Genomic DNA, 24529 nt, shown 5'->3' on the forward strand with positions numbered 1-24529 from the left:
TCCAAAGACAGAAATATCAACTTCTGGAATGCCATTTTCCCTATATTCTGTTTGAATATTGGAAGTACATCCTTGCTGGTTGCCCAAGACTTCCCTCATCAACAGTGTATCTTTAATATTTCCTTGTCATTTAGGAGAAAATTGAGCTAATTCAGCAGAGCAGCATCCAGATCATCTAACGTAGGGCACCATCTACTCTGATATTCATTAACATTAATATCTGCCAGAACCACTAATTTCATTCTCTGGGGATTAGGTTGAAAGCAAAGGTACTTCTCATTTCAAGAAAAAGGGATGTTTTTATGTGCTGTTTTTGCTTATTCTTTCTAAAGGATGTTGGACATAAAGATCCTGTACAATTTGTGTATAAATATACAGAATTCCCAGAAAACTGTCAAACAACTATATGGATATCCTTATTGCTATAAACTCACTATGAAAGAAAGTATAGAAAGCATCTTGTTACTTTATATTCCTGTAATGGAATCTTCTAAAGGTCAAGTATTTTAAAGAGAAACAAGCATTAAATCTGCTTATAGTAGTTGCAGCTGCAGTAGAAATGGAGTTACAAACAGAACACTAGAATTAGGAGAGAATAAAACTCTTCACATATTGAGCTATATCCCTTTATCCCAGGCTATAATAGAGTTATAGAAAGATTTCTGGGGTATGGTTCCACCTGCACATGGGATTAGGGTAGAAGGGAAGATCAAAGGGTAAACAATCTTAGCATCATATCAAAGACACTCTTTCAGGAGAACTGACAGATGCTCTTGACTTCTCAGGCATCATGTCCTGCTTATGTACTTACATTTTTTTAAAAAAATGTTAGGATCAAAAAGCATTCTAACAGCTAATATTAATCTGGCAAAGTAGAGTCAATAATTGAACCAAAATACTTTTTTTTTTTTTTTTTTTTTTTTGAAATTTCAGTGGTTTTGGTTTGAGTTCCCTAACAGAAATCTGGACCTTTCCTAGAAGGAATCATATAAATCCAGGAGGGTTATAACCAAGATTCTTGCCCCCCTTATCCCAATTTACATACTGAAAAATGTGGAAGGAACATGACCAGCATGACTTTTCCTTGTTTTCCTGACTTGCAGGCATTGAATTTTCTACTTAACATTTTGAAATACTAGCATAGGCAAATAAAATAGCCTCTCTACTTATACAAACCAAAAAATGAAATTCTTCTACATAAAGTCTTCAAGCAAAGCAAAGTGATCGCAATAAGGCTTAGGAAACAAAGGCTCTGGCTAGGCATGGTGTTCACACCTGTGATTTCAACACTTTGGGAGGCTGAGCTGGGCAGATCACTTGAGGTCAGGAGTTTGAGACCAGGCTGGGCAAAATGGTGAAACCCCATTTCTACTAAAATACAAAAATTAGCCAGGCAGGGTGACGTGTGCTGGGAAAGCTGAGGCAGAAGAATCACTTCACCCTGGGAGGCATAGGTTGCTTTGGTAAACATACATGCAATAAATTCTATGTAAAATACGACCTATTTACATAAAATACATGTATTTTAATAAAATCGTTCTTTTTTTATTCTATTAAATATTTCTTTTTGAGAGGAAACATTTTTAGTGTGTATCTTTTTTAAGTTTCTTATGACTTTGTATTTTTAAATATCTCAAAGAATCAACATTTCTGAAAGCATATATACAAATAGACAGAAGAGTTATTTAAAAGAGCCTTTTACCCTATTACGAATAAACAAAATACCCAGAACCTGAGAGACTAGTTTAGCAAAAAAGTAGTTAAACTTGGTGAGATGTGAAATTAGGTTTTAATGCATGCAAAACACATCCCAATGCATATTTTTAGGTGTAGGCTGATTGACTTTTCTCAGTGTTTAAAATTAAAAGCTGCCTTTAGGCAGTTAAGAACCTTTGGAGAGCTTTGATATTATTAAACTCAAGCACTTACATTTAGTTCTAACATAGATTCATGCAAAGACCAACACTCTAGTCTCATCCCAAGACAGATTTTTAACATGGCCACCTACCAATACCGTTCCTTGCAGCCAGTTTATCAGCTTTTCTTCCTACAGTGAACCTGCCACATTATCCACATGAGTACACTCATTTTTTTTAATATCCTAATCATGTTTCCCTTGTTTCACCAGCCCCCATGAACATATTAACAATAATTGACAAACAATTGATACGTGGATGGATAGCTCTGTGTGAAACATTAATGACTGCACCCACATAACTATCTCATTACAGTCTCACAATCTATATGCAGTAGGTACAATTATTAATCTGATTTTACCAGTTGAGGGAACTGGCATTTAGTAAAGTTAAATCACTTGCCCCAGGTCATACCGCCCACAAGTGGCACTGAAAATGTATCCGTGCCTATGTGGTGCCAAAAAGCTGAACAAAAAGTGTGAGCTATAATTGGGTTCTCAAAGATCATTAGATTAGTTTTGTCCTTCAATGAGCATGCAGTAACTCATTTTACTCCAAGTTCCTAAGAAAGTAAAGATCTTTTCTACTCAAATCAAATTTGAGTAGATTTCTACTCAATGATTTCTACTCAAATCATTCAGTAACTATATATTGAGTACTTTTATGCAAGATACTTGGAATATCACTGTAATATGTTTACTTATTAATCATTATTTAAATGCATTTCTTTTCAGAGTTTAACATGCCATGAATTTCTCTCTCTCTCAGGAATTATACATGGGGATTACTGTCATAATACTGTCTTCCTTTCTCTTGTGTTTCTTCACAAATATCCATGTAAGTATGTGATTTGCATAAAATACAAACACAATCTTGACTGTGCTCAGTTAAAATACATTGCTGAGTCAATATAATCCATAAATGTTGATGCATCAGATATATCAACTGCAGATTCTGCTTTCACAAACTATCATTTATTTCCTACTATTCACTTGTCAAAAATCATAAATGCCAAATTGAATAGAACAGTCATCTAAGAAAGACATGTTTTTCCTTTTATGTCTATGATGGGAATTTTATCCCAAGATGCAGTATACTGGGAATTTTATCCCAGACTATGATGGGAATTTAGTCCCAGGATGCAGTACACTATTCATGTCCCATTAATTTCATTATACCACAGCAGAAGTGGTCTTAGGATCCTGAGTAGATGAGATATTTAACTGAATGCTATTATTCACCTCATCTAAGTGAATATGGAATGAAATAGGAGGTTTAACTAAGGAGAGATTTGTGCTAGGCATACAGATCATTCCCAACCATATACTCACTCATGTCTCATAATGAATTTGAAGGGGAAATAGTAGTGAGCTCAGTTTTATAAAACAACTTTCATTCAGAGGTGAATTCATTCAACAAACATTACTTAAGTGCCTCTAATGTGTAAAGCACTTTTTTTTAGGTGCTGGGGATAAAAAAATAAGTGTAAAAACACTTTGATGGTAGCTATAAAATGAATATAGAAAAAAAGATACACATTTATTAAAAAAAGATACACATTTATTAAACATAATTCTTACAAATGGTATACAAATTGTTCTAACAATGCCCTTGAAACGCTTGGATCTGTAATATACACATAACAGATATGGATTTTAAAATAATTTCAAGAACAAATTAAAAACTACTGCCTATACAAACATACTTAACAACTGAAATAATAGAAAATAAACTCTTTGTTTGTTGAATGAATTCACCTCTGAATGAAAGTTGTTTTATAAAAACAACTTTCCTCAATGTAAACAATATACTCAAACCAAAAGTTTTGGAGGTCTTTAATAGATGTGGAAGCAGTATTTCAAAAGTCAGTTTTGTACCTCTCTTTGGAAGAACTGAGGTTTATATACATCAATTCCTACTCCAAACTTCCTGCTATCTAGTCTTATTCCATTAAGTGTAGGAATCAGAAATATAATGGTAAGCATGATACCGGTTACCCTCAACAATAACTCACAGGAGTGAAAAATAGAGAATGTGGACACATCAAAGCTCCAGGGCCTTGCAAATGACACTCTGCTTTGCCCCAGGTCTAATGCTCAGGCAATTCTGATTAAAATCAGAGATAAGATGAGCCTTAAACATCCAGTTTCTGGACCATTTAGAATCAACTAGAGTAGAAACTCTTAGAAAATTATGTAAGCAAATAATTACATTTACTCTAAGAAGTCAAAGTCAACGTGAAAAGCCCAAAGTTCCCCCGGATTTGGGAAGAGAAGTGTATTAAAATACACTTAACTGCAAATTAGAGAAATCAGACTAAGCTACTGTGGGAATGGGAGAGTGGGAGGTTGAAGAAGAATAAAGAGCAAGATTTATTTTCAGGGGAATAGTATCAGACCCTAGAAAGAACAGAACTGTTTCTCTCATCTCTCATCTGCCTCATTCTTCTTCAGCAGCAGGTGACCACGTCTGTGGACTGCTCTTGGTGAACTAAAAGATTAGTTTCCAAATTTTCACTTGATTATAAATCATTCTACTACAAGGACACGTGCACACGAATGTTCATTGCAGCACTGTTTACAATAGCAAAGACCTGGAACCAACCCAAATGCCCAACGATGATAGACTGGATAGGGAAAATGTGGTACATATACACCATGGAATATTATGCAGCCATCAAAAACGATGAGTTCACATCCTTTATAGGGACATGGATGAACCTGGAAACCATCATTCTCAGCAAACTGACACAAGAGCAGAAAATCAAACACCATATATTCTCGCTCATAGGCGGGTGTTGAACAATGAGAACACATGGACACAGGGAGGGGAGCACTACACACTGGGGTCCGTTGGGGGAAAATGGGGGAAGGGCGGGGGGGTGGGGAGGTGGGAAGAGATATCATGGGGAGAAATGACAGATACAGGTGAGGGGACGGAAGGCAGCAAAGCACACTGCCATGTGTGTACCTATGCAACAATCTTGCATGTTCATCACATGTACCCCAAAACCTAAAATACAATAAAAAAAAAATTCTAGCAACACTAAAAATCAGATCTGTCCTATCATCTGCTAATTCAAAAATTCCAGCAGGGGTGACAGTACCTCTCCAGGATGAGTATTTGAAATCTGTGGAGACATTTTTGATGTCGCAGTGACTTGAAGGATTCCTAGTGTCATATGCTAGGAAGAAGCCTGAGGTGTTGAAAATCCATCAGTGTGTGGAACAGTTGTCCACAATTGTGCCTGAACCCTAAGCCCATTTGACACTTTTTTAAAACAAAATTTAACTAATCTTTGCACAGGTAACTGATTGTCCAGGAATACAACTTTTGTGTCAATGGAAAGAAATGCTGTATTTCATTTTGTTCAGAAGTTACCAAGAGGGGCTCACTACTTCAAAAAATATCATGTCACCATCTGGAACACCATGGATGGAATCTGAGTGGCCCACACAACACATCTCTGTGAGTCCTTAACTGTATCTTTTACATTTCCTGTGTCCTTGCACTCATATTTTGAAATGCACAGAATTACATCATAAAATGTCTTTTACTTCTTTGTAATTAGATATTTTCAAAATTATATGCAAGTTGGTTAGACTATAAAAGCATTTAAAAGAGAATCCAAAAGGGGGCTTTTAAAAAGTTATGTGCAACTTATATTATCAAAGCATTTTATAATCTAAGGGGGGCAAAATAAAAAGTATTTGCTTTAAAATACAGAATACCGAATCCAATAAGGTTAAAATTAGGTTATGTTATCCATATTCCAGGAAGAGAGAATCGAACTGATACAATGTTGGTTAAGTATTTCACTATGCCCCAAGCAGTTATGGCTAAGTATCCAGACTCAATAAGATAAAACAGTTTTCAGGAGTCTATCATTAATGATGAGGCTTAACTGGGAACCACTTCTACTTTTTCTGTCATGGAAAATATTCCTGCCTACCAAAAAAAAAAATCACCCCTTGAAGGACCTGCTGGGCCGGCAAACCTGAGAAATCAATTAACGCTCAGATACTAACGTTTACAAATGATTTAATGTATTCGTTTTTACCAATAGTTGTCTATCAGAGAATTAGAAAGAATTTTTCACAATCATTTATTTTAGCACCTTCATTCTGCATTTGTGGTAAATAATTATCTTTACAAGAGTTTTTGGGTTTTGTTTGTTTGTTATTTTATACATCCAAAATTGTATAGCTGATCAAGGCTTAGAAGTCACAATGTTCTTTATGGCCTCCAAAACTCATTTATCAAGCTTAAACACAGAGTGTGTATGTATGTGCATGCATTTGTGTGCTTGTGTGTAACTAAATGAGAGAAAGAAACCTTATTTTGCACAGAGAAGCAGTGGTACCCACGAACAATTAAAAAAAAAACAGAAAGCAAATGTAAAACTGATAATTGTCAACATTTGATTTTAGCTACAAATTGCATGAGTTTCATGAAAGCATAGTTTGAGAACTGCTCTATTAATTCAAAAACTCATTTAAATAATGGAAGTTTCAGACAATTTGGAAAATATTATCTTTCCAGATGGTAAGGAGATTAGAGAATCTTAAATCATATTACATGGGCTGCTTTATATTTCACCAACACTTTAGAGCATACCTTATGATGCGTAAGAACTACCCTCTGGATAATCTGAAACTGAATTGAACTAGGCTTACTGTCATTAGTTTCTGGAACCCAACATCAAAGATGGAAATTGAAAAGAAATTTCTCCCCAAGCTAAGCACTACGGAAAACTCAAAATCAACTACATGATGGCAAGTTTGCAGTAAGAGCTCAGCTACAAAAACAAAGCTTCCACAGTATTTTGGCATATATCACTTCAAAAGTTGGCCTCAGAAATCCAAAAGGAACATTATTCCACCTCACACAAAAATGACATCTTGTGAGATCACCAAATGGTGATAAACTTATTTAAAAAAAAAAAAAAAAAGCCTAGAAATACGCAGCAAATCACTAGCCCCAGTAACTAGGTACCATTTACTTCAGTATTTGACATGTGTTTTTATTCTATATTGGACCAAGTAACCAAAACAGAAGACTAAAAAAGATGGTGCTATTTCCACCAATATAAAATTCTGGTCAGACCCCAAATATTGCCAAAAATATACCAACAAGGATGTAATAAATATCTAACATGTATCCATGATTTGGTAGAGAACACTAGCTATATAAAACATAGACAATCCATAATCTTCAGTGTTTTTACTAATTATATTTTGCACATTTCACATAGTATGCAATCATTACAGAACATATATTTTTAAAAATGAGAACTAAAAAAGGTATAGCAAAATCATTATGGGTTGGAATTACCAGTGGAAAGCTTCTCTTCTTTTTTTTTTTTTTTTTTTTTTGAGATGGAGTCTCACTCTGCCACTAAGGCTGGAGTACAGTGGTGCAATCTCAGCTCACCGTAACCTCCACCTCCCAGGTTCAAGTGATTCTCCTGCCTTAGCCTCCCGAGTAGCTGAGATTACAGGCATAGGCCACCACACCCAGCTATTTTTTGTATTTTTAATAGAACCAGGGCTTCACCATGTTGGCTAGACTGGTCTCAAACTCCTGACCTCCAGTGATCCTCCCGCCTCCCCCTCTCAAAGTGCTAGGATAACAGGCATGAGCCACTGCACCCAGCTGAAAAGCTTCTTTAAAAAGATAATAAGGTATATCTTACATAAACCCTTCTTTCACAAATATTCAGGAAAGTCATAAAATACCAACCTGGATAATTTTTTAAAAGACACATTATAATAAAATTGAAAAACACTAAAAAACAAAGAAAGGATTAAGATTTGATTTCTCATTGACAACATGAAAATCAAGAAGACAGTGTCAGACTTTTAATACCCGAAGAGAAAATACCTGTCCATCTAAAATTGTATACTCAGAAAAAAACTTCTAAAAAGAAAAAGAAATATAAGGACTTTATCAGACTACCAAGAAAATTGATTTTGCTACTACCATATGAAGTTCAAATAAGAGGGAAGTGATTTTGGGATAAATGGGACTCACAAACTAAAATGGCAGAAATAAACCCAAATATATTAGATATTACAATAAATGTAAATAAGCTAAATGCAGCACATAAGCAAAACATTATCCCAATGAATTTCTAAAATCTAGCTCTATGCTGCTTTCCAGTTATGTATCTAAAATCTGGCTATACAAAAAGGTTGAAAATAAAAGAATGAAAAATATATACCCAAAAAACGATCCAAAATAAAGCTGGATAATGGTATACTGATGTTTGTAAAAGCTGATGTAGCCATATTAAAATCAGACAAAATAAACTTTAAGGCAGACATCATTACCAGGGAAAAAGAGAATCATCACATAATAAGTTTTAATTTACCAGAAAAATATAATTTTAAACTTGTATGTATCTTATTGTCTCAAAAATATAAGGCAAAGATTGAGAAAGCTACAAGAATAAATGCACTATCCAAACAGAAAATTTTAACATATATCTAATTTGTAGTTTAAACAAACAAAATATTAAGATTATGAAAAATTAAAACAGCATAAATGATAAGCTTAATCTAATGAACATATATAGGAATTAATCCCCAACAAGGGAAAACATACACACTCTTTTCAAGGAAACTCAGACTATGCACAAATATTTACTTTGTACTGGCCCTTTAGCAATTTTCAAGTAACTTGCAATAACTAGTATTATGCAGCCCATTTTTTCCTACCACAATGCAATTTAGTTAAAAGTGTATAATGCAGCTAAATGTACAAACTATGTAGGAACACAAAAAAAGAAACACCCATCTCTTCATAGGATTAGTTACTGGTCGATAAGAAATCTTTAAGAAAATAAGATGTATTTTAGACAAATACATACGCAATATTACAACAGAGGGAGAAGAACTGGCATGATGAAGGGGAACTTAGTCATTCAATGAAGTTATGGTAGAATGTGTGTGAGTGTGTGTTGCTGTGTGTGTGCGTGCATATGCACCTGTTCACATAATGGAAAGTACAAAAGAGAGTATTCACAGACAACCTGGAAATTAGCAAACTCTGTGTCGTGTTATATCATGTTGAGGAACGTGGATTATAAGATAAGCAATGGGAAATGACAATGAATTTCAAACAGGAGAAGCACAAACTGTTTTACTCATTAAAAAAACTGAAATTATGGGATGTGAATTGCTTAGAGACTGGCTGGACAGAAGGAAAGGAGGTAAAAAGTGTCACAAAACCAGGTGGTTCCTTAATAAAGAAGAATATCCCTCTGGAGAACCCTGAACAAGTCTTGCCTTCTAGAATCCCACTTTGCAAATTACGTTTTCTTATGAAATACCTCACTCCCTATTGCTATCACCAGACATCTTTAGTTAGATTTTGCAATCCCATGCCTACTTTGATCCATGCATGTCTTCATTACATCAGTATTGGTAGTACACATTGTAAATTCCATAGAACAGCTAAAACACAGCTATGATGATTAAGTAACCTTTACTGAAAGGGTAAGATAATAAGAGCAAAATAATTACAAGGTCAGGTCCTCTAAGCAACATATTTACAGGTAACTAACAAACGAAGTTCTTTGAGAATGACATGCATTTCAGAATTCAGATATCTTGGCCTGTCTTCCCTGAAAATCCTTCAGGCCTTCTTCCCTACTTACTTAGCTGGTTCACTGTGTTAGCATAGTGTCTTTGGGCCACCTCACAGGGGCACAGCTGTCAAATTCCCAGAGGCAGATAATATTTTTGACTATAAGAAATCTGATCAAACTGTCAAAAATACAGAAAATCAGCTAAGGAAATTGTCAAGCGTAACTCATGGCTCTGGGAGAATGTAACTCAAAGATTTTATCAAGATGGGAAATCAAAATTGATCATTATTATCTTCAAATAATCTGTGGTTCTTTTTTACCCAATCTTAACATTTTTAGTCATAATCAGTAGCTACTATGAAGCTTAGCTTCCAGGGTCCATCTTTTTCTTATTTTTGAGGGTACTCTTAGGCATTTTAGAGACTTCTAAATCCCTCTACATCCAGCATCAGGCCCAGCCTTGGTGCCCCAGTTTCCACTCTTTCCCAACTTACTGTGAAATGACTTACTGAAAATTAAAAGAGAAAATACCTAAATCCCCTCACAGTAATTCCAAACTCACCCTGAACCCCAGAGCTGTATCACAGAATTCACTGTAACATGGTCAGTCTAACTGCAAGAAATACACACCATATGTCTTAGGATAAAACAAATTAGAAAACGCAAGAACATGATCTAGGGTTCTAACAAGATGTGTGGAAGGAAAAAAGCAGACTACACCGTGTGGTGGTCTTAATGACAAGTTGGATGTATGGAGTGATGACAAGGAATAAGTAGAGAAGGATCTTCTGAGCTCCAGCTTGGATGCCTAAGTGAATGGTGAAACACTACACAAGACAAAGAATATACTACAGGAGGGGCAGACTTGACAGAGAATGAAAGGCGTGCTCCGTTTTGTTAGATCAGGGTGACTGCAAAGCATCCAGGTAAAGATGTCTAGTAGATTGCTGGAAATTGGAGAGGTGAGCATGTAGCCCAGGTGAAAGGTGGGAGGTGGCCATGCATAGAGTATCATCACCTTGGAAGTCAAAGTAGAAACTACAGGAGTAGATGAGAATGTCTATGGAGTACATGTAAAGAGGGACTAGAAAAACACCACAGACAAAACCCACACAACTTTTACATATAAAAGGAATTTGTGTATATCCCATGGCATATACAAGGGAGCTATTAAATGATTCTATGAGTAAAAGATCAAATAGGTAAGTGTTCTTATAATGCATATACAAAGAAAATATATTAAAAGTAAAATTCTTGCTAAGAATTCAATAATGTACATAACAAAGAGTTATAAGCCTAACATACACCAACTAATACCACAATAAATCACGTCTTGTAGTGCAAACTTTAGACATTAGATTACTTGAATCAAAGAGGAAATAATATCAGCTAAGACAAATGTTCTTTTGAGGTAGAAGCATAATAATTACTCTTGATTTCTGTATTTATTTGGAGTCATTCTTTCTCTTCCAGGCTATGAACTGCTGCTGTTAACAGTCCCAAACTGTAGTTATTTTTTCTCATTATTTTTATTCATTTGTACTGAGATGCTGTTAGTCAATAAGACAACAGGTGAAAAAAATGAGATTTCAATCTTTTTGATTTTGAATGCATTGCACATGTTGGAAAACACTAAACTACAACTTAACAGCTCTGAATAAGCACAGAGTTTACAAATAAGATGGATGGTGCATCTCACTAAACATCAGAAAGTTGAGGCTGAGAAGACAAAAGTTACACTCTGAGCATGTTCACGGATAATTTTCACAATCATAGAAGTTTATGAATGTCAAGTCAATGTACAGTACTATTTAATTGTTTAAGACACCATGTTATCACAAAATGCTGAAACTTTACTATGCCTGAAATCCTATCTTTCCCAAAGTTTCTAAAATTCACTTTGTTTGAATTAAAATATGAAACAGATGTTGGAAAAAAAATGTTGATACTTGTAAATGTTAAATATTTTAAAGTCAGTTGTGTTTTTGTTATACATTAAGAGCTATTAATGTTTTAGGAAATAAATAAAACAAATACATATATATTAATATACTCATTTTTATAAAATGAAAGCAGGTTTGTGTTGCAATTGAACTCAGAAGCTTTTAAAAGATCTTCAATTGCCCTCCCACATGCCAAAAATATGTTTAACTGAATCCACCTGTGTCTTGCACATACTGTAATTACTAAATGCTCATAATTTCTCCCAGGAATGATTTAATAATGAGGAGCTTTATCATTAAGACACAACACTGTGCACAGACCTGCTTATTCATGGAACCGTGACTGAGGCATGAACTTTAAGAAACTTGATGAGCTGAAATACAATATATATAAGTAACTGCCTCTGCTGCCTAGAGCCATCAACTGATCAAAACATTGATTTTTATACAGTAGATTTGAAAACATTAAACACAATGTTGATTAAAATGATCTCATTTATTTTTAACTTTTCCTAAAATAATGTTTCTGCCCTAGACAAAAGTGATACACAATAGAAATACAGAGATTTGGGAATACAGATGATCAGTCACTACAAAAGCCAAATTTGAGAGCAATAAAAACATAATGATTTAAAACAGAATGTCTTAAAAACACCTAACATTACATTATGTGTTAACGTAAGTGTTAAATATCAGTCTTTTACTTTAGGTATGTAGGGGATTTCATTTTGCAGCAAACAGGTTCACCAATTACACAGCTATCATAGACAGTTGAAGTCATACACACAATGTAACTGGATACACACAGCACAATTAAACTTTCTAACCTTCATAGCTCTTGACAAATTAAAAAAAAAACAAATGCACACCAGACGTGGTGGCTCACACCTGTAATTCCAACACTTTGGGAAGCCACGATGGGCAGCTCACCTGAGGTCAGGTGTTCAAGATTAGCCTGGCCAACACAGTGAAACCCCAGCTCTACAAAAATACAAAAATTAGCTGGGTATGATGGCAGAGGCCTGTAATCCCAGCTACTCAGGAGGCTGAGGTGGGAGAATCACTTGAACACCGGAGGCAGAGGTTGTAGTGAGCAGAGATCATGCCACTGCACTACAGCCTGGATGACAGAGCAAGACTCTGCCTCAAAAAAAAAAAAAAAAAAAAAAAAGCATAGGTATAAGTTGTGCACAAAAGATGTAAATACTGAGGTGCATCTACTGAAACATGAAAATAAGAAAATCTGAAAAGGGTTTTAATAATTCCAAGTGTATTAACATGTATTTGTTACCACTAATTCTTTATGAAAGCATAATTTTGAAAGTTAAAAATATTATGAGACCAGAAATTAATTTAAGATACAAGTATTTGTTGGAGATGGACCACAAATCTGCTCCTAAGACAAAGATAAAGAGGAACTAAAGTGGAAAACACTACATATTTTATAGCGAAAAAGATTTATAAAATTAAATGTAAATCAGTTGCTTAGTAGGAGTACAAATCTGGCAATAAGACTAGATAGAATTTCTCTCTCATGCATTTCATGTTGCGGGAGAGTTTGAAGACTAAAATATGATTCAAGAACTTTTCAGGTAAGCCATTTATTTCCTTGAATTAGTTTCTGCTGTTTTGAATTTTAAACGCCCTCAAATACTGTAAGTAGACACAGACTTGTGGAATCACAATGACCACAGCATTTTCCTATTCATGACACTGATTTATTATATGAGGTTTCACAAAAATGTTCTTACTCATGGTAGCTGAATTGGTTGCTTCTACCCAAGAATGAGAGAATCAAAGGGGCTTTTTTTCTAGCCATCCTAAAGAAAGATATGAGTTTAAAAACAAGTGTGGAGGTAAGTTAGATAATGAGAATGTGTGAGTTAGTAACTGAAGTGATGCATACCTCCAGCAAGGACAAATACAGTAGGATCTTAACTCTCATAGATTTAAGGTTTGCATTTTTAACTATTTTGAAGTAACCGAGAATGTTCAGGAAGAGATGTGAAATGCTGAAGCATGTCCACTGAAACATTATGAATATAATTAACAAATATCAACCAACAGTAATTTGACCTGAAACTAAAATATGTCACCATGAATAAAGATACTAGTAAAACAAACAAAAACTGTAATGTGAACCACTGCTTTGCAACAAGAGTAAATACTATGATGACAGCTCAAATACTGTCACTTTTTTGAAATGAGAGTATTAGAGAAATTCAATGAAAAACCTCTACCATAAAAAGTTCTTTAAGATTTCCCTGGAATTTTGGTCTATATATAATAGCACAGGATTTGGAAACAGAACACATGAATTTGAGTTCTTACTCTATTAATTATTAACCTTGAGCTCCTAAGCATTTCACTTGATTTTTCTGAGTCTCCATTTTGGTATCCATAAAGTTAGAATATTCAACAGAAAATCTTGTTTTGATGTTCAAATGAGAATTATTTGGAGAATAAAAACAACTACATAAACTATATCCATGTGAAAATAATTTTCTTTGAAGAATATACAAAAATGTCATTTTTGAGCCATAGACTCTGAGCCCTGGAAGATAATTCACTATCAACTGGTTCTGAGGTTTTTACCTACCATTCTTCAGTGTACAGTTCTTGCCAAGGTCCTAGAGTCAACAGCAGAGACCAAGGGCAAATAGAATGGATAGAGTCCCCAGACTGTCTTGAACAAGACTTCCTTTTCACTGGAGTTAAGTGTTAGGTTGTTTAGAAGACAACAAACAAATTCTTCAAATGTGGCTAAAAATGATTATGACAAAACCCTTACATCAAATCTAATCCCCAACCTGCAACTCTTGGGAAACCCTTGGCCAAGAATGACTGAGGGACCTACCCAAGGTGCCACTGCAGGTGGATGGCAGAGCCAGGGTTTAAACAATGTCTTCCAAGCACTACTCTAATCAGATCAGCATTCCTTCCACTGCAGAAATGAATTTCCTCAAAGGCTACAATCTGTTTAGACTGTGAGCGTTAGTACTTTGTGTGCTTCTGAATTCTAACAGCTTCTGAGCTCCCTTTTAGCGTGGGTGACTGTTGGAATTAACTTCTAAGGCTGAAGCTTTAGCCCCTGTTTCCCTGATGGACAATGCCTTAGTAATTAAAGCTTTTCTGGCTGGATTCTAAAATTCCTTTATTTTTAAAGGTTTTCTGTGTCAACTTGGCTTAGAACACTCAAGATAATCTGCTTAATACCAACAAAGTGGTATAAAGTGTTCTAAACTCTAATTGTGGCTTATAATATTTTTCAGTCAATGTACAAAAATGTTGTTTGGGAACCTCAGGAAAACTCTCAAGGCAATTTGGAACAACTTTTAATTTTTGGATGTGAGGCTCTATAATTCTCTTGGAAGGGTGGTAATTCTTAAATTTGTTCATAGAAGTCTCTCATCATTTCCACTGAGGATATACATAAACCCATGTTTCTAGACATTTGCCAAGAAAATGAAGACACTTTCAGTAAAATAAAAACTTTAGATGTTAATTTATTTATTTATTTTGGAAACAGGGTCTCACTGTCATGCAGTGGCATGATCTCAGCTCACTGCAACCTTTGCCTCCCAGCTTCAGGTGATTCTCTCACCTCAACCACCCAAGTAGAGCTGGAAGCACAGGTGCACACCAACACATCCTGCTGATTTCTGTATTTTTAGTAGAGAGACAGGGTTTCCCCATGTTGGCCAGGCTGATCTCACACTCCTGGCCTCAACTGATCTACCTGCCTCAGCCTCCCAAAATACTGGGATTACAGGCATGAGCCACCATATCCAGCCTAAAATTACATTTATAGAAAATGTGGTAGCTTACTTCTAGTCACAGAGAGTTTTAGAAACTAAGAATTTTATCAAAAACTGAGCATAGTTCTCAACAAATAAATGTACAAACTTTTACCTTGACATGTAAGTATTTACTCATTTAAACAGTTGCCCATTTAAATGCATATTCTCAAAAATTCATAGAGGTTTTGAATGAAAGTAAATGGTCATTTTCCTTAGTAACTTAAAGTCGTAGGCTCTGCCAAATTGTATTTTAGCTGAAATTCTAAAACAGCATAAGAAACAACTCACTAAATATTATATAAACATCCCAACAACAGATGTGGATTTATCATCTTACAGCAGTAAGCCATCTCGTGTAGCAATGATTTTGAGTACATAAATCTTAAAATATTCTTTTTCACTAGACCTTCAAGATTTGATATATTTTCAATTGGTAAACTCTGGAGATCAGCAAAACTGTAATAGCTAGTATATATGTTGGAACATATACTTAGTAATGACAGTAGACTACTGAAGAGTTCTAAAATAGTCATTTGTCCAAATTCTTTCAACTATATTTTTCTTCTTTTTCCACTCATATCAAATATGTTCCCTCATCCCTCCTAATGATATAAGGAATATTTTACTACTGTACCTTAAATTTCAACTTCAATTAAACAACTCTATTTCCAAATATTAAAAATTCAACTCTACACACACACACACACACACACACACACACACACAGCTAAGATGGTAAATTTCAAATGTCTCAGCACAAAACATAAGTGAGGTGATTAATATGTTAATTAGCTTCATTTAATTTTTTCCACATAATATATATATATTAAAACATCACAATGTAACCCATAAATGTATACAATGGTAGTTTATCACTTTCAAATGGTATTAATTTGTCAAATGAAGGTGACCTGTTGCTAAGTCTTTGTGGCTAGTTTTTATTACGTAAAGAAAATTGGAACTAGACACAGAGGGAAAGAAGTTCCTTTAGATGTGAAACAAGTCAAATAATTCAGTATTCACAAATATGTTTTGTCTTTCTCAGCCAAGAAATGAATACATAAGGCAGGTTGCTAAAAATATGCCATTTGTTAGAGAGTACTATTTTTCACTATAGAATGACTAACATAAGAAAATCCCACCTACTTAGTTTCATCAGAAAGCTTCCTACACCGCAGCAAGCTTGATTTTCCTGGGCTGAGTGTCTTATTGACGAAACAAACCAAGAAAAAAATTAGAATTCTTCTAAGTGCCAACTCTTATTTGATTGAAATTTTACATGAATGTACTATGACATTGCTTTAAGACCTCAGCATTTTTGAATAAATCTCTTGTCTAAATACCTACATATTTTTTTGCTGGGTTATCATTTCTCACCCATACAATACTTTAATGGCCTAATTATATTATTCAGGGAAGGTTTTTCCTCACCTATCTAGGGCAAGATTCAAGTTCTTGGTAGATGAAATGTTGGGTTAAATTAAACAGAGAAAATTAAGCAACAGTGACTGGACTGTATTTAATTAACTCACATAAGTAAGATTATCCTTATTGAAAAGTTGTTTTATGTGTCTCAAGATTAAGTATGTAGTTTATAATCTTTGTAACCTGCAAAATAAGAAAATATTCCAGAAGCACACTGTTCATGTTCTGCAAGTAGTAGAAACCTAATTTAACTTCCAGTCAGTCACCGCAGTAACAGAACAATCCTTACAGATAAATAAATATAAGCTAGGAACTAACATGACTGCAAAAAATTATACTATACTCTGGATGTATTTTATGTTTTTGATCCCAAAGTAAATAACAGTTATCTACAAATACATTCTTAGCATCTGAAAGCATAACTTAATTGCCAAATACAGGTGATTTAGTACACTTATTTTAAAAGCTGAGTAAAAGAATCAACAAAGTTGTAGACATAATCATAAACGTTTATTCAGCCTCAATGTCTCTTATGAGTAAACCTTAACAAAACAAAATTTTTAAGTGTCAGCTGTAAAATTTAGTAGTCTCCTTTCCAGTGCGTAAGATCAACTGTTTAAAAGAGAGCAACAATGGAGCTAAAATAAAGGCTAAAGCTAGCACTTAAATCTCAACTGCTAAAAGGTACCCAGTACTCCAACTCAGAGATATTCCAGGATGGAGAGGGCTTTTTCTAATATCAGTATTCATTAACACCCACGTTTTCAAAACAGCAACCCATATTTTGGATTATTTGATGTATCTTCTTTAAAGTAAACACCAGGACAAAACCCAGAGTAAAGTTTATAAATTCATTAGAGAGAGAAACAGAGATCAAAGGAAAAAGAACACACACATTCTTTGGATGAGAACTCTCTCCCTTTTCAAGACTGATCTGTTTCATCAGGAGTTTGTGGGCAGAATAGACGATAAAACATACTTACCTTCATTAGCAAGTTTTACACACATAACTATATTTCAGTTTTCCACCAAATAAATCCTTTATATGCATATTATGTTTAGTTTTATGGTAATGGCAGCAATAGCTTAACAATTATTAGAGCTTATCTTTAGTTTAAAAGCTTGCAGAAGACATTATTTACACTGTACAGCATATTTAAAAAAAAAATCAATGTTTGCACACCCAGACCAGCCAAAAAAATACTGTTAAAATTTCACAAAGAGAAAATAGTTTACCCCAAAGAATGATAAATTATCAGAATCTTTGTTTCTTAAAACCCAAGGTAAGCAGCTTTACCTAACAATGACACTAATCATCTAAAACTAAGCTAAACTATATTTTTATACTATTATGCACATTTAGTTATTTATCAAACCCTAGAAAACACTTTCTGTGTATTTAAAGCATCATAAAACCAAAGTTTCATGTGGATGTGTCCTAATGTATTATTAGATCACAGGAAGAAAAGTGAAAATGCAAATATTCCAAAAATAAGTATCCCAGCTTTTTTCTTTCTCTCTCCACTGATCACCCTGGGAGGCTCTTCAGCAAGAAGCCACCAGAGAATAACTTGAACCGGGATGTCTAGAAATCCAAGCCAACCGACTCCACTGTTACGAAGAAATCTAGACAAGTTATTTCACGTGCACTGCATCCAACTCTACAAAGTGTATATATTTCAGAAGGTAAGTATTCCACAGCCTTCATATTCCAGAAGTGTAGTCAAAACTGACAACGAAAATCTATTCCCCAAACTGAAGGATCTCAAACATTTTATAATAAGGCTTGACTACATCTCCTCACTTGCCAGTTTGGACTCTTTAAAGTAGCTTGTCCTTGACATAATTCCTCAACAACTTCAACAGATCTTTGCATCTAACATGTCTTCATTTATTCTGAGTCTGTCATTGCCAACATATCAACAACAACACATCCCCTCATGCCCAAGCCTTTCCAGTTCTCTACCCTCTGCTGCCAAGACACTAAGTCCAGCACGCTCGGGTTATGAGAATCTCTGGATTATTCGTGCAGTAGTAGTGAGATTAAGCTGAGATCTTCTACTAATACTAGGCAGAAGTTTCCCCAGTGGGTTTGCTCTTTAGCTGATTTAAACAATGATATAGTGGCACTGAGGTTCTGAATAGGAAAAGCTAGGAAACTAAAGGGATTTCAGGGGAAAGAAACGCCCCAAATCATTTTTCCCTTCCATTTCTCTTAAAAAAAAAAAAAAATGCTCTCTTCTGTGTCATATCCTAGAGTCAACCAAAAAATAATCTGGATACCCCACCTCTGCATGAAATACAGATTACAATCATTTTCAAACATTATTCTTTGCATCACAAATAAAATCCACCGCTTCTCCCAAGACACTGGGATGCTTGGGAAAAAAGAACTAGGGAATCTTTGCAAACACAAAGGCAATTTGTCCTATCTGAGTACAGCAGAGAGATAAGAGGAAACTTCTAGTCCAGGCCAAGGTCCACTGACTATGACCTTGGCAAAAACACAGAAACTTGTTGTTGGCCAACTTCAAATGAAGCATCAAATCTGTCTCCTCCCTACTTCCCTTCCTCCAAGGAACTCAGTCTTAGATGGAAATGGAATTCTAGGTCTTCTGACTGTACTCCCTCCGCCCTGGACTGCTTGTAAGGTCAGTGGCAGGGCTATTCTAGCAGGCGCCACTGTTCTCTGTTCCTCCATCCTTCTATCCTCTATCCGTCTATGCAGTCTGGGGTGCCCGGAGAACTGGGCACGCAGCGTGCCCCCTGGCCAGGGAACAGGACAGGCTGCAGACAGAGGCTTTGGCGCTCTGCAGGGGATTTTGCAGGCTGCCTAGCTTGCCGGACAAACCCATTTCCTTGACGAAGGCAAAGCTCTATTCGTCAAGTTTCTCCAGAGGGTGGAGGGATGCCTAGACGTTCTCCCTGATCAAAGAATCTAGAATCGCTCTGAACCTCTGAAATAGTAAAGTGTACGAGACGTCTAGGGGTAAAGAAGAGTGGAGGATTTGAATAGAACAGATGTTCCCAGTGTCGCCCCCTTTCCCGCTTTTTTCGTTTGCAGTGAGCGGGACATTCAAAGTATTTTGTGGTTTGTTGGGTTTTCTAAAGTTTTTGTTTTATATACATAGATTTTTTTTTTTTTTTTTCCTGGAAGGGAAGCAGGCAGCGGTGCCCACACAGAGGAGCGTGTTGTTACCCTGGGTGCTCCCGCTGGGCAGGCCCTCGTGGCCGAGCCGGGACCCCGGAGGGACAGAGCTCGGTGAGGGGACCCCGCGGAGCGGCGGGGGAGGGGGCTTTAGGCTGGTCAACGACCAGGTGCGGCCGGAGCCTCGGCAGATGCCGCCCCTCCCAGCCCGGCTCCCTCCTCCCCGCCCCCTGCCCGAGTCCCCGGACCCGCTCCCACGCCGAGGGCTGGGGTAGCTCGTCGCCCGGGCACCGGGGCCCCTCTCCAGCCCTTGCACTGCAACTGCGTGGGGAAACCGTGCCCGCGGGCGCCGGAGGAAAGGGATCTCACGAAGTTCTGGGATAAAAACGGGCTGTCGCTGCAGACGCCTCTGTCACGCGAACCTCCGAGCGGAAATGCTCTGTCCCCGCGCGGGGCGGGATTGGAGCCGGGGAGAGGAGGCAAAGTGGCCGCGCAGCTCGGACAACTTTGCTGGGAAAGCACGAGACAGCCGGCGGCGCTGGTGCCGCCGCTCCCCGGGGGAGACGAGCCCGCACGAGGCGCAGGGTCTGCGCCCCGAATGCTGCCGTCACGGACCAGGAGGAGGACGGGGTGGCCGCTGGCGGGAGGAGCAGGCGGGGAGGGCGCCCAGCCCGGGAGTGCAGCCGGGCTCCGGAGAGCCGCCCTCCGCGTCCTCGGCCCCTCGCCTGCGCGTCCCCGCTTGGCCCCCTCGCCGTCCCGCGGGGCCCCCGACTACTCCGCGGCGCCGGAGGAGCAGCGGGAAGGAAGGAGAGGGGGAGCCGGGAGCCCGGAGCGCGGAGAAGCGGCCGCGACGCCCGCCCCGACCCGCACGTACCTTGAGCTCCTCAATGTCCAGGTTCGTTGATCTGTCCATGGAGCGCAACTAAACGAAGTGGAGAGGAACCGGGCGAGGCGCAGGCAAAAGCAATCTAGTCTTTTAGTTTCCAGCTTAAACTCAGCTTTATCCTCCTCCAAGCCCCGGCAGCTCCTCTCAGTCTCATTCTCCGTGGTCACGCCGCCTCCACCGGGTTAAAAATAAGGAAGATAAATAAATAATAACGATAATTCACTTTGTTTTACTTCCTCAAAGATTCAGTGACAGGTGATCTGTACCGCGGTGCAACACAGCTGAGTCGATTGAAGTAGGGGCCAAAAGGAAAAAAATATCCACTCTAAAATTATTTCTCCTTCTGCAATAAGCTTAGAAACCAGCGAATTGCTGCATCCCGAGAAAAAAAGCTGCTTCCCTGGTCAGCATCATGCGGCAAATTTCAAGCAAATGTGTTCAAACTGAGGAGAAGAGTGTATGATAAAAGCCTTCCTCCGCCAGGCTTACTCTGTTAGCTAATTTAGCTCCAGTCCCAGACATTAGCAATGATCAATTTCCCTGGCAAGATAACAGAATCCCCGAAGTCCTGCATAGACTTAAAAAATGTCTTGCAGCTGAGAGGTATTCTCTCCGTGGGGAAAAGAAGATAATAAAGTCAGAAGGGAATGTTCTCCTTTGAAGGTTATGCTAAAAGAGTTGAGAGAATAGGAGGTGGATCCTACGGAGAGAAAAGACGGAGAGGGAGAGAAAGAGGGAGAGAAAAATTTTCCTCCTGCTTCGCTGTTTTACTGGCCTTCACCACCAGGTGACTGACTTCGCTTCTCTCTTCCCACAGCCAACACTAAGGGGATTTCTCTCATCTGTCAAAAAGCAACATTTCCTCTCCAGACAAATACTATCGCTGGGTCTTAAAGACTGCCCTCTGTCCGGAATCCACTAAGTGACAAGCATTTTAATTCATTGCATACGTTGCTTCATTTTCTTCCTGCAGATCTGGGAGGAGCATGCTTGTGTGTATCGTCCAATTTAAATATATTCTCTTTAGATCTCGCTGCTTTCGGCATCACATTTTTTTTTTTAATTTAAGAAAGACTTTTAAAGATAGTGACAGATGACAGTATTAAGTAAGGAAATTTCCTGGAATTATGCTTCTTATGATAAAGCAGTCTTTTATTAGAAAACTGTTCTTTGCGTAGATTGACAGGTCAGTGCATTTAACTTGTGGGTTGTAGATTTGGGGAAAGGGCTTGTTTTCTTCATTTAAATGTCTGTAAAAGCTTGACTTTTTAAGGGTTTTAAAGTCTCTTGTTTTATGATGACACATAAACTATTGAGACTTAAAGATGTTTACAGATTTTGAAAAGGGCTGAATAATAAATATTTTTGTTTCTAAAAAAAAATCTCTATTTTTTTTTATGATTTGAATGTGCACATTTCAGTCTAATGGTCGCTCTCCCTCCCTGAATTCCAGACACCTGGTCTACTGGTCCACCTGTCACTACTGCCTCTTTAATTCCCATTCTTGCCCTCTCATTAAGGACAGCTGTCACTGCCTCTAGTTCTTTATAGATTTAACGTTTATGCTTCTGACTAAAGTAGCCTCAGCAGAGAACATTTTCCTCAGGTGAGTCTCTCAGATATTCTCCTCCTTTATCCTCTTGCCATAGCAGCAATCTTAATTTCTCATTATTTAATGTATGCAGTTATTATCTGTTCTTAGCATGACTCCTCCAGTAGACTCTAAACTCCTGAGGGCACATTCTGGACCGTTATTCACCAAAATGTCCCAAGAGCCTAGCAGCTAAAAAGCACACAAATGTGCATGGAACAGATAAATATGTGGAAAGAAACATTTGGAGTTCATATTGTAATGTCTGAAACCCTGATGACTCCCTTCCCCACCCCTCCTGCACCAGCACCAACGTTGTAAGTCCCAGTTTTCCTCCTTGCAGTTTGCAGCTAATCCTGGAGAGAGCTTTCTCATGCAGAATGCCTCTTCCACACACTTATCCAAGCTGCCTTTATTTCAAGCTTTGACTTGTAACTACAGCTTTCAAGGTTAACATCAAGAAGCCAAAGTCCATAGGAGTAGGGCCAAACATCAAATTCTCAACAACAACAACAACAAAAACAACTTCATGTGCTTATATCACATAATTATTTTGCAAAATAAATGATGAAAAAGAATAAAGTTTCAAGTTGAGAGTAGATGAATTTATATAAAACTTTTAACTCTAAAAACGAGCTTCTCTTCTAGAAAGTACCAACTATTCAACATGAATAAAGATAACTACTAGATTGATGCAAAAGTAATTGGGGTTTTTGCTATTTAAAGTAATGGCAGAAAGCACAATAACTTTTGCACCAACCTAATACATATGTTTTTGAAAGTCAAGTCTTTCCATATGAAATAATTTTAAATTCCCTGTCAACTAGTCATTGCCTAACTTTAGAAAATTAAATAAAACAAGTAAGTTTATTTTGAACATAATAGCAAAGCAGTGTTATTTAAGATGTTTTCAATTTGCACTTGTGAAAAATGTAGTTCAAGGAACATATCCATAAATATAAATGATGTTTAAATATTATTCCAAAAGGCAAAACTCCAGATAGTTTCTTAACATAATATCATAGTTGAAAGAAGAAATACTGATATTGTTCTTAATGTATATATTAGAGTCTAATACATCTTTAATGAACTTTAAAATATGAAATTATATCCAATATTTGATGTTGACCAGACTGACATTACAAGCCAGTGGTCCACAAATGATATGGTTTGGCTGTGTCCTCACCCAAATCTCATCTAGAATTGTGTCTCCCATAATTCCCACATGTGAGTTCGTGAAACCTCTTTTTCTTTATAAATTACCCAGTCTCGAGTATGTCTTTATCAGGGGTGTAAAAACAGACTAATAAACCAACCTTTTTGGCACCAGGGGCCAATTTCATGGAAGACAATTTTTCCACAGATGCATGACAGAGGATGTGGGGGATGGTTTTGGGATGAAACTGTTCTACCTCAGATCATCAGGCATTAAACTTTCATAAGGAGTGTACAACCTAGATCCCTTGCATGCATAGTTCACAATAGGGTGGTTCTCCCATGAGAATCTAATGCCCCCACTGATCTGACAGCAGGCAGAGCTCAGGTGGTAATGCTTGCTAACCCACCCATCACCTACCTCCTGTTCTGTGGCCTGGTTCCACAGATGGCCAGGGGCTTAGGAGTCCCCTGATACAAGCTATAGAAGCAACAGTAATTTCCAAACCAATTCCATATTTCGGTGCAATTACATGTCTATAAAGCAAGTGATTTCCCCATCTTACACTATTTCCTGAATTCCCATGCAAACTCATTAGGCTGAATATTTCTAAAACCAAAAAAATTAGTTGATCACAAAAGTGCAAATTGCTAAAACATATTTATATAACCTGTTAAGGCAATCAGGACTCAGTTCTAATTCATCTGACATATGACTAGATGGGACAACTTTCAGAAAACTGAATCACTTTAAAGATATTTAAAATTAAGGCAATGGAAAGATGAGGAAGTGAATTGAAGAAAGGAATATTTTCCAGATGTCCTGAGTCACAACTGCAAGACGAAGACAGCGACACAAGGCTGTGGAGGAAATCGTGCTGGCACATAGCATGGTATGTGAAAGGGGCAAGATTCAATTTTAGCAAAGCTGTACAATTCACAGGAACACTGCAAGAGCAATTGCAACCCCCAAGCAAGGGGAAGGGAGTGTGGAAACACCTGCAGGTCATGAGATGTTACATTTCAGGATCAGTTGTCCATAGATACATTCATCAATGTCACCTACTACTATAA

At 37.1% G+C, this 24529-nt stretch overlaps 1 protein-coding gene across 1 annotated transcript in view; it reads right to left on the reverse strand.

The window, feature by feature from the left end:
- Positions 1-21541, reverse strand: part of SGCZ (sarcoglycan zeta) — a 1155154-nt gene extending 1133613 nt beyond the window's left edge. The window contains exon 1 of the mRNA XM_074383946.1: positions 20698-21541. Coding sequence (XP_074240047.1) covers positions 20698-20736 — 39 coding nt within the window. The 5' untranslated portion in view covers positions 20737-21541. The remainder of the gene's footprint in view (positions 1-20697) is intronic.
- Positions 21542-24529: the final 2988 nt, after the last annotated feature.

This window comes from Saimiri boliviensis, chromosome 13 (assembly GCF_048565385.1).
Source record: "Saimiri boliviensis isolate mSaiBol1 chromosome 13, mSaiBol1.pri, whole genome shotgun sequence".
Taxonomy (NCBI): Eukaryota; Metazoa; Chordata; class Mammalia; order Primates; family Cebidae; genus Saimiri; species Saimiri boliviensis.